This window comes from Linepithema humile, chromosome 1, assembly GCF_040581485.1.
Source record: "Linepithema humile isolate Giens D197 chromosome 1, Lhum_UNIL_v1.0, whole genome shotgun sequence".
Classification (NCBI taxonomy): domain Eukaryota; kingdom Metazoa; phylum Arthropoda; class Insecta; order Hymenoptera; family Formicidae; genus Linepithema; species Linepithema humile.
In genome coordinates, this window is record NC_090128.1 from 29003966 (window position 1) to 29016454 (window position 12489).

Consider the following 12489-nt stretch of genomic DNA (forward strand, 5'->3'; position numbering starts at 1 on the left):
TGAGGCTAGAATAAAGACATTACTGTCTAATCCTTTTGCACCAACGGTGTTATTATCCACAGTTTTATTCACGCACGCTCATACAATAATTCCATACAATCACCGGCAGTTTCATTTTACCCGGCAATCTTCTCGTTTCGCGGAATGGACGTGTCAATATCCTCGGAATCCAGATTTTGCTCTACGCCGAATATAGTTGAAATGGATAGCAGGCATCGTTCAATTGCATTAAAATCAAAGTTTTATCAACAACATTGAGCTTGAATTTTGTATTTAATTGTTAATTATTAATTTTTTCTATTTTTGCTACATTTTTATCGCAAAGTTGTAATTGTTGTTTGAATGAAAACTGCAAAAAAGTGCAGTTTATTAAAATAATAATGCAATATATATATTATAACATTATAATATTATAAACCATTTGTTTATAATATTAGTATTCCTTTAAATGTGTATTTCTATTTTAATTAGTGAAATTTCTAACAGCTATCAAGCGTGAAAATTGGAGAAAGAAATATTAATTTCGTAAAATTTTAGCACGTAGCTTTGACATAACGTTTGAGTAATTTTTTTTTGACAACTGTGAAAGGTACATCAAAAGCATCACTTGTTTCAAAACAAAGAAGTCATTTTTTAAAGTTATGTATTACAGAAACATTTATTTAGAATTCCTTTCCCCCGTTTATTTTGTTTTCTCAATATGAATATATTTTTTATATCTTATAAATATCGTTATCTTTTATAAAGTTTATATTGTTTAAAGTAAAAAATTATTTAAACAATAGTCTTTAGCAACAAGATACAATTACAATCTTTTTCAAGCGATATTCAATTATTTATAAATTCAAATGTATTGCCAAAATTTGCAAGAGACGATAGCATCTCGATCTTATCAGATATTCTCATTCTTATCGGGAAACATCATTTACAAAATGTACCTGCAACAAAATGCATGCAAATGAGACAATCGTTTTCTGAACTGGGTTCTAGTAAATCGCACAGTGCTTAGCTTCCTGTAATAACGGACGAAATTCTAGTGGTGCTGCTCTCCAACGCGATACGGGATACGAATGCATAGTAATATGTCGCGTCGATAGCAAGAGCACAAAAAATTTCATTATTCAGCGAAATTTCGCCATAGATAAAGCGCGTTCAATGAATCACTGGTGAAATTTAATCAGCGACACACTTCATTTTCTGAGTTTGTGATTTACAAATGCGCTCTAAAAAGGTGAATCGTCACTTATGTTAATAAGATTAGGTGTTAACGATGTCACCACCTCAACATTCATCCGTTAGTGATTTTAATGTAGGGGAAGGTGGGGTAAGACGGACCGCGGGGTAAAATGGTCCATTTGCTAGATCTTATTAGTAAGTACTTCTATCTGCTGGATAAACATAAAATTAATTTCCTTTTTGATGCTTTTTAACTGTTTAAAAATTACGTCATTATATCATAAGACTATCGTAAGTTATTTATAAAAAAACGTCAAATTCTTGCAAATAGATCTCGTGATCTAATTTCTTAGTATTACATTTTAAGTGACTAAGATTGCAAAACTTAATATTTTTAAATTTTTCTACAAGTTCCATATTTCTAGTTATTGAGAAGTAATATTTCATCAGTTACATTTAAAAAATAATTTTGATACAGGTAAATAAAAATAAGATAATATTAATGTTGTCATGTGGGGTAAAATGGACCAATTTAAATGGGGTAAAACGGACCAATTTATATATTTGTTCTACTTATATTTTCTACTTATACTTTCTACTTATAGTTTTCTGCTTATATATTTGCTCTGATTTGAGAAATATTTTACATCTCATTTTTTTTTACTGAAAAAAGCTATAAAAAATAAAAAACGCACTGTTAAAAGTAGAAGAAACTTGAAATTTATTGAAAATAATGTCTCCAAATAAAAACAGATTTTATAATAATTATTTATTTTATTTACATGCTTTATTTTAAAATGTTATATTTAATGTTATATTTAATATAAACGTTAAAAATTATAAAGATTATAATTATTTTAAAGATTTGTGTGTATAATAAAATAATTAATGTTAAATTAATTTCTATTCTTATTCAAAAATATTTAATAAATACTATATAGTTTTGATTTTGAGTTGATCAGTTAAATTATTTCTTGATCCATATTATCTCGGCTTGGTCCATTTTACCCCATGGGATGGTCCATTTTACCCCACCTATGGGATAAAACGGACCAAAATTAAGTTTTTAAAAATCTTAATAATAATTCAAACTTTTGCAAATTTTGAAAATTTAACATTATAATCTTATAATAAACATTCTACAGTTTTTCATGCTAAATTTCAGTTATTTTTTGTCATTAATATAAAAAATATAGCCATTTTTGCTTAGGGGGTCCGTCTTACCCCACCTTCCCCTACATACAAAATTGATTGGATAACGTTTTATTTTCGATTATGGACGTAGATTACACTAAAATAAAACGGATAGAGTTCTAAGAAAAGAAAAGTAGAACGAATGTGTAAATATATATATATAGATAGTATCTTTTAAAGAAAAGAATCATTTAAATTTTATTACATATATAATACTTTCTTCAGTTTATACCATACATATATTATATATTTATATTTTATTACATACTATTTATATCGTACATTGATATTCTCTTTCAATTTTGTAGAAGTCTTTTTACTACTCTAGCAAAAAATATAAAATATACGCATAAAACTCACATACTGTAATATCTACCTTTAATTTGATGAAAAAAAGCGGTTTTACGTATTTCAGAATGAAAAAATTCGAGGTGATTATTTGTAGAATGATAGGTATCACTGTTTCAGCGAGTCGAATCGATATGTAGAAAAAAATACATACTTTTCCCCCGGGGTTTTATTTTACAAAAATATATCGATCAAATTGAACACGCGGTCTCTATAAATTGCGCCTGAAATCGTTAATACCTATAAAGTCCATGTAATCTCTACAGAAAACTGTTCGCATTTATTTTCGCGCATGAAGCTCTCAATTCGATAGCTTTGAAAAGAACCGTATGCCCAGCATATTCGCATAAAACAAATCAAATAAAAAAAAAGACAGTTTTTTTTTGTTTTAATAAAAAAAGTTATCAAAATATAAAACAAATATTGTCGGAATCTCATCAAGGAAAAAAGAGAAAGTGAAACGCAATCACACGTTGATTGAGCGACAACATCGAGTCCTGAAGAGCGATTTCAAGGATTTCGATAGAAATCCTTGGCCTAACCGGTCCTCGTTACGATTTAATTGACTGTGTCCTGGCAGAATTATCCGCGGGGTTTTGGTTCGCCCGCTTTAATCCATATATTAAAGTCGATCCGGCTCGTCTCTCTCACGACACTGACATAAAATGTACACGAAGCTGCGGCTTGTAGACATTTCCATTACGGATAGAATGGATTGGCAATACGGAGACAATCATTACGGCGCTAGATGGTTGTCTCGTAGCTTAACCTTCCTGTTTGAAGTTATCCTACGCTATTAAATTAATGAGAGCACTCCTATCTCTAACTCTGATGTTTTATCACGGTTGTAAATTTTCGGGAAGAAATTTGGATAATTCAGCGACTCTTCACTGAAAGTTTTATGATACAGCTTTTCACAGAAAATCTTATACACCACCGTAAAAGTTGCAAATTGTCGAAACAATTAAACGTAGTATTGGTCATATCGGATTTTGAGAAGAGAAAATTAATTAAATTTTCTATGATTATAGAAGCAAATATAAATTTATCGCTCGTGCATTAACGATCGATCAGCCACTGATGAATTTACGCCGGATTATTGTTTAGATGTCCAGCACTAATTGAATGTAAATGCTCTCAGAATGATAAAGCCTGCATTTGACACTCCCTCTTTATTTTAGACGCGAGTGTGGCAGCGCAAGATGTCAGATGCGTTTAATCATCCGCGGACATTAACCCCCGGACTGTCGGTTCACGGTTGTTGCACCTTGCAATTCGTTGCAAAGAGAGCGCCCTATCACATGTAACGTTACAGGCACGCGATGCATTTTATGAATGAAGTTAGCTAGTAGCGGTTTTATGCGGGACTACAACTGGCCTTCGTGGAGAAAAGTACGATCGCGATTCACTAGAAGTAGCGTCCTTCTCTTTCCCTCCCTCGTTTTTACGACTACATCCAGCTACGATATTGACTTTTGCTCGGCCTTATGAGAGCCATTCCGCATTGTTTCTCCGCACTGTTTCCACGAGCGCGACTCTAATAATATTTACGTTTTCCCGCAACGACACTCTTCGTTCGTACGTGATAGTTTTAAGCATCATCCTCGAGGCAACGATCGAGAAAATAACCGAGTCGACTTAGGGAAGTGTTTTACCTCGCAAGAGCTGCCTCTTAAACTTAAGCGTTTTATAGAGAGATTTACTAGGCGCAACGACGTACAGGTACTACTTGACAAGCGAGAACTTATGCAAGAAATGCATAAATTGAGTGCTGAGTTGAGCCAGGAAGTTTAAATCGTCACAACAAGAAAACAGTCGAATAATCTTGTTAAATGAACTTTTTGTTATGTAAACACATTTGAATAAAATATCGAGATGTATTTAATCAAATACAGTTTGTTAAAAGATAGTAATTATATTATAATTTAAAACAATGAAATGATTAATTATAAAGAATATTACAAAACTGATTATTTTTCGTAAATTATTTAGCTTTCATATCATTTGAAAGTAAAATTTGTCGCATAAAATTTTAGACAAAGTTATTATGTCAAAATTTGTTATACTATATATTAAAAGTTAATTACATAATTTTGAGATTGGTAATGTCTGGTTTTAATGAAATGCCCTGTAATAGGTGACGCAACGAGCAATTTCGAAGCAATCGGCGCGGAAAGGAAATTCATTAGTTCGCCTGCACGCTCGCGCTTTTAAGACGCGCTCTTCACGCGAGCTTCTCGAATCTTGAAAGGTTCGATCCCACTCAACCGTGTCGTTCAAGTTCGCGTTTCGCGAGCTATTACGATTTACGCCTCGGGATTATTTGGCGGAGAATTTGCAATACCTTTTAACGCTCTTGAAAGGAGGAGCGTTTGACAACGCTAAGTTTACGGTAGCGCGCTTCTTATGGCGGTAACGAGATAAAGGAAGGGAATTAAGGACGTTCGGGGAGGGACGACGACGAAACAAACACCGCGGGCGTGTACGCGGCGCAACCACGCGTGCACCGAGGGTGCTCATCCCCCGGCGTGCAGTGCACGCGCGTTTACGCTCGCGTGAGCGTGTTGCTTGAGGTGATTGCGCACGAGATTGAACGGGGAATTAGGATGTTAAGGGCGGGAGAAAGCTGATTTCCATACGGACGGTTCCCATACACTCACGCACATGCACGCGTTCCGCTAAGCGGTTACCCCCTATAGAGCTCTCTCTCTCTCTCTCTCTCTCTCTCTCTCTCTCTCTCTCTCTCTCTCTCTCTCTTTCTCTCGTTCCTTGCACCCTTCTTTCTTGCGATTCCTGCCGCTCAGCAACGTAGCTATTTAAGTCTGGCATAGTTAATTACGTTTCTAAACTTATTGAAAATTTATAATATATTTCAAATTACTTTTTAATCACATTTCTACACATAAACGTATTTTTATTTAATTTAAGATAGATTTTAGTTTAATAAAAATCTTAATCTGAATGTGATGTAATGCATAGATATTGGAAGGCACACACACATACAGATATGCAAGATGAAAAGAAGAAGTTAGTTTTAATTACACTGAGCACAGCACTTTGTTTGCCTAGTTTCCTGTCACTGTGTTAAGATAGATATTAATAAATATATAAAGAGCTCCTTTGGTTTAAATTTTTCTGCGACTTGTCACGTGAACAAATGAGGATTAAACATTTTAAGTATCCATATCTCTTTTTATCATAGCTACGCCATTGCTGCAACCCTTTTTGCTCTCTCTTTCATTGTTCCTCGTCCTTTACCGCACCCACATACCTCTGCAAGCCAGAATTTCGCCCGTTGGTATAAGCAAATAATGTGTTTATGCATTTGCATGATGCTTCCGTAACGCGAACCACCACTATCGCCCCAGCAACAGAGGCTCGTTGCGTAGAACGGCGAGGTACGAGACGAGGCGCATTTGTAATCCGAAACCGCCGACTCCCTCGGTTGGCGCCCACCGCCAGAATGGATTTTACGTCCGTGGAACGCGCGATTACACGTCGTTGCCAAATTAATAGGCATGCATTTGAACGCGAACAGGCCGCACACATAATCTCCGACTGCGTCTGATGTGTTTTTTCTAATTTGCTTTGCGCGCCTGTACGAAGAAATACGTCTCATATTAATATCTTATTCAACGTATTAAAATCTTATTTAGAAAAAAGAAACTACTTGGAATTATTAATATGGTGTAAGATTAAATTTGTCTTTGATGCGATTGTTTGCTATTTAAATAAGTTTCTGGTATATTCTCTTGTTGAGTGGAAAGCAATTTATTAAAAATGTTTTTACTGGTAAAAAGTTTCCGTGCTGAGAAACTGATACATTATGCATGCAGATAAAAAGTGGTGTCGCAGAGTCATCGGACTTATAAAATGCTATAATAGTTTCTAAAGCGGAGTGCATTAATTATGTACAAATGTCGCAACAATTGAAAGATAATATTATCATATTAATACGGTGGCGTAAAAATAAACATCTACTGCGCTAGAAATAGAACGCGCTGTTTTTGGTCAGCTATTAGTCAACCAATTGAATGGCAAAAACAACCCTTGTTAAAAATTTAGGAAATTGAGATAATGGTATTCTAGTAATCACAGGTGGAATCTACAGCGTGGTTGCATCAATTCTCATGTCAAAAACAATTCATGTCTCGATTTATATTGTTAGAAAGTTTGGGTAGTTCTATTGAAAACTTACGGATAACAGAATGTTTTTTTCTTTTCCTGAAAAAAATGAAAAAATTGACAAGGGTTGTTCTGTTATAAACCCTTCAATTAATAACCAATCGTTATAAGAACTAATTATGCACTGTGTATGATGTCTATGATATGTGAACACGTGCATGCCATAAATTCAAAAGTCAGATAAATCTTACATCTTACTATTATTTCTTTTAACAACTTCTTGAACAATTTCGCGAATTACTCGAAGCCAGAGACGAGTTAAGGTATGCGACATCGTCGGATTCATCGATCTTAATAAAACACGCTGCCATTCGTACGGTACCAATGAGATCTTGGGATTATCATCATTACCGACGTTAACGTCGTCATCAACTTCATTATCGTAAGCGTGCGCCGCTTGCGGCTTAACAGTAACATGCAACCCTCCTCACGCGAGCTTCGGTCTTAGGAGCGGATTGTCACGCGGATAAGACCAAATGTGAAATGTAAAAGCGAGGTGACATTCTCCCCCCCTCTTTCACCTCTCGCGCAACAAAGTACTCCGTCGAATTTTGACAGCTTTAAGAAATGCGTTTTGTGGTGTGAAAACAGTTCGTTAAGCAGCATAGATCGAACGCGTTTAATGGTGCGGATTGATTGAAAAATTCTTGACGGATTTTGATGTAATAATTTTACCAATAAATGAAAATTATCTCTCGCCAGAAATAAAAAAAAAATATATTAATTTTGTATTAAGAGAAATTATTTGACTTAATGTTACGTATAAAATTGTTATGTCTATTAGAAATGTTTTATTATAATCTACATCTGTTTTCGAAAATTTAATCTTCTGTAAGTGGTCACAATTTAATAGCTAGTAGTGTACATGATCAAAATGTATAACGGATCCCGACGGCTAATGGAAATGTATGAGTCCATTAGTTTCGCACTTTTAGCTTGATCCTGCCGTCAGTGTCGCGTAGTGTAACATACTGTTTCAAACTCGACGACAGGTATACGCTGTTCGCGCGTAGAGTACAAAAAGGACGCAGCTTGCATGTTGCAGTATGAGCAAACGGACCAGCGCGTACAGCGCTATTCTTACTAATGGCGTTAGTGAAACACAAAAACGTTCGTAATACGCAGTCACTTCGATAAAAAATTTAATAGCAAATGGAGAATAATCATCAAGAGAGAGAATTGAAGATCGAGAAATATGATATTATCCGATAAAAAGGTATCGTTTATATCATAAACTTGATGCATATTTTTTTTTATAAAAGGAATGGTTACAAATTGTTTTTTAATTTTTAAAGGCTTTACTCTAATTGCTAGATGATGTATTTTAAGTGAAAGAGAAATTCTGTTAATTTGCAAAACGCATAATGTTTATGAAATTTGAAAATCATATTCCAATAAAAATTGTAATATTACTATCTGCACTGTTTGTGCGCTGCAATGATAATTTTGTGCAACAAAGTCGCGAGTATATATCACAGATTGTAGAATTGCATGTTTCTCAAAAGATTACAGAAACATTATTTTCGGTGTAGCGTGCCACCCGCAATGTGCTTTCGCGTACAAGTGTTATATCTCATGACAGGATTTAATGAGGTCCTCCCCAGAGGCGAGAGGTAAATTTCGCTTTAGTTCAAAGAGTTGCTCTTTGCCCCGATGCTACCTTTGACGTTTTATCTCCTTGTTTAATATAATTAATTCGGCATTTTTATTTCTGCACAAACACGCACGCATATGCTCACATATTTTCTTCCCATTTCCCGAATATTCATGTAAATTTAAATACAAAATATATGTGATCGCAAGTGCAAACTTTTCACCTTGTTACAAATTTCAATTCGGATTTACAAACCTTATTTATTATATTTATCTTTGCATGTTTCGGTCATTTTTTATATTAAACTATATGCATTCATTACTTTTAGTAAATTCAAAATTAATAAGAATGCCTGTTAATAAATCAATATATCGCAATCAAATAAAAGACTGCAAATTATCAAGTTGTTTCAAAAGGGTATTTTGTAGTATTTGTCAATTGTATATTGATAAAAATCTTGCAATCCTCTGCTCCGATTCTCTATGATGCGAGCGCATTTCATAGCCATTCGCATGCATTCCTATTCTCAGTATGTGCACGTGCGAGCCTATAAGCTTGTGCAAATGCGAATACTCGCGTGTGTCAATGTGCATAACACTTGGTATTACTGCACATCAACGACGCGGCGTGACTGCGCATCCGTTTGCTTAGCTGCAACTGTTAATTTCGTCGGCATATTGAGCATATTTGAGCGTGTATACGACGTCTACCGTCCGACGTTAAATGATTGGCCAATCCGAGAGGTTAAACATTGACTCTATCGCGGGTGTCGGTACATACACCTTTCTCTCTCTCTCTCTCTCTCTCTCTCTCTCTCTCTCTCTCTCTCTCTCTCTCTCTCTCTCTCTCTCTCTCTCTCTCTCTCTCTCTCTCTCTCTCTCTCTCGTTGGCGTTATGTACAAAGAAAATCGTTGCAAGGGCAATTTACAGCCATTATTATAACAGGCAATTGTTTCGATACTTTTGTGAAAGTCAGAATTATCCAACTTCTCGGGCGTTGCAGGAAATTTTGCGAGTGCCATATCTTACCACTTCGTTTTGTACTGTCCCTAATCACCGCTAATCGTTATTGCCGGATCTTTTTTGCAAAGATCTTCTACAAAAACCCTGGTAATGACGGTAAATCGTAAAAGTTCGGGTAGAAAAGAAAGAATTTCAACTATTAAATTACATAAAATTACGTACGGCTATCTGTGAGCTTTTTCACCGCTCTATCCTTTCGAGTCGTCGAGTCGGATCCTTTTATTACCCTTTCTGTGCCACCCCACAAGACCTCGAAGAGTTATAATTGCCAGCGAGAGAACGCGGAAAATCGCTGTCTTCGCTGCTCAACGCTTTTTCACGATCAATAAAACTTATCGTTCGTTATTACTCGCATTCCGCAAGTTAGACCGTAATTAGACCAGATGTCCCAAGAATTACGACGGTTCGATGCTCAAGAATGCGCCAGACATGCGCTTTTCGAGTGATTGAAAATTGTTCAGGAACATAAAAATGAAAGTTGTTCAGAAACATAAAAACCAAGTATTAAAAACATTACATTTACAAAATATAATGTAGTTTTTTATCTGATGTATTAACTTTGTTTACTCCGCAATTAATTAAGCAAATGAGTTAATAGTCGTGTTATATTAAAAAATAATAAAATGGGAGGCTAGATTTATGTATAGAAATCTCCAGCCGCGAGCCTCGTTTGCGAGAAATTTGCTGGGAGTTAAGAAAGTAAATATCAAACACTGCCCTTCTGCAAATTAAGTTTTGATATCGAACAGTTTAATTTACAGCTTGTGGTACGCGCGCTTGCGATGTACAAAGCGTTTGCGGGTAGTTTAAAGTTTTATTAGCAAAAGGATAAACTTATCGGAGCTATTAGCTTAATGCCAAACTCGAGTTTCGAGCGCGATCGTCGTAATTGAAACACGTGCGCGAGTGCCTTTATATCGAGTGCGTCTCTACTTGCCGTGCTCGTCGTTGTAATTAAATCGGACAGTTGCTTTTATACCCACACCTAACCAAAGCTAATTTCCCCGCAAAACGATGGGCGAACTTGTCCTGCTAGTCGATCGTGCAGTAATTTCATATTAAATAGCGCGATGAACTGGAACCCGGCAGATGGCCGATATTCAAATGCACACCGGATAATTAATCGTATCACCCTGCAATCTCATCAGACATCTCATTAAATTTGTTCTTCATGCGCATTGCCGAACGTGCATCGATATTCATTCATCGATAATTCACTTGCAAGTCAAAATAATCTAATAAAATTTATTACATCTACATTCAAATGTACGTCAAGTGCAATTTAGATTTTTTGTAACAAATTTTGAACGAAACATTTTCAATTAACTTAAGGCAGAATTAAATAGAAATAAAATTTGCATTTTGACAACAATATATTGAAATCGGTATCTATTTTTACCTCTGATATTGTAAATGCTGATCAGACTTTTATCTTATAAAAGTATTTCCAGTGTTTAAATCAATAAAAAACATAAAATTTTTTATTTTTATTGTTATTTTCCAATAAATTATTGTTCTCTAAATTCTCTAAGTTCTCTAATAAATTATCGTTACTTCTTTTTAGTTTCTGGAAGCGTTTTCAATGTACTTGTTGTATAACTCGTGTACAACTAAAATATGTATCTAAATTGATTTGTTTTGTTATTATTATTTTTCTCAATTACTTTTTTATTCTTGACATTTTTATATTGTACAAGAAATTTGTTTTTTGCAAAAAGTTATGTCGTACCGTGAATGTAGCAGTAGTTATTTATTTTTTTTTTAACTTTTCACCGTGAAGAAACCTTGTTACTTTTTCAAAAGTAATTACGACATGTATATAACGTCGTATATATTCCTGCTTCGTGAAAAAATATGTGAAAGAATACGCGAAAAGGTCCCACACATGTGTTGTGTTCTCAACATAACCTATCATTGAAGCTTCAACGCCTATCGGAGGGTGCTCGACTCGAGAGATGTGCAACCCTTCGACGAGGTCATTCGCGCGATATACAGTGGGTAAAGAAAGTATGCCATAACTTTTCTACTACAGTCGGCTTTTACTGTTCCATGGTAATTAAACTTCGTGTGCATCATATACTTATTAGATAAAAATATGATAAAAGCGACGCAAACGGGATGTGATGTAATTCTTTAAAAGAACTGAATATAATCATTCATAAATTAAAATGTACAAGACAAAAAATATTCTTCGAATATAAAGAAAAACTCTGTCATTTTGCAGAACACACTTGCAAGGATTTCCGATGCACTCAGAATGAATTCTGCATCGAGACGGATCTCCTTTGTGACGGCGTGAACCATTGCGGCGACGGATCCGACGAGGCCACCTCCACCCTTTGTGCCAGTAAGTCTTAATTACTACGAGTTCATTATTACTGCCGACTCTTTCGAAATTTGGTTCTTTATCCATTAAAATTCTTAAATGAAAATCGATAATAGGAATTAAATCTCAGAGATGCTAAGATCATAATATTAAAATAACTTTACAATCGCTTGATTTTATAATCTCTCTCCCTTTTCTATTAAAATAGCTCATTATTAATGTATTATTCGTGCATTATTATTTCGAATACTAGTAATTAATAGCATAAATGATAATAATGTATGAGTTAACATGAAATCAATACGTTCGTCATGAAGTCACATTATGTATCAAGGAACATTGTGTATTTTGTGTATATATGTATATGTCTTTTGAGACACGCTATATTTAATGAGCAAAGCGATTTAGATCGTAGAGATATAATCTCGCATGATTTAGTGCGGTTAGTCATGCTGCAGGTTTCAAGTATCAAACAGATAATAAACATAGAAATGCGAATTTCTGACATACGAAAAACTGACATTCTATATCGAAAGCTACTATCGCAAGCAATCTTAATTCGGGATCAAACGATTAAAATCAGATAAATTTCCACAATCTGTATATTATTAATTTTACAGAAATATTAAGATATAAGAAATTC

General features: G+C 34.6%; 1 protein-coding gene across 2 annotated transcripts in view; it reads left to right on the forward strand.

Annotated features, from left to right (window-relative positions):
* The window catches only part of LOC105678722 (uncharacterized), a 187340-nt gene that overhangs the window by 156057 nt on the left and 18794 nt on the right, over positions 1–12489 (forward strand). For both annotated transcript variants that reach the window (XM_067347347.1, XM_012378276.2), the window contains exon 4: positions 11745–11867. In XM_067347347.1, coding sequence (XP_067203448.1) covers positions 11745–11867 — 123 coding nt within the window. The remainder of the gene's footprint in view (positions 1–11744; positions 11868–12489) is intronic.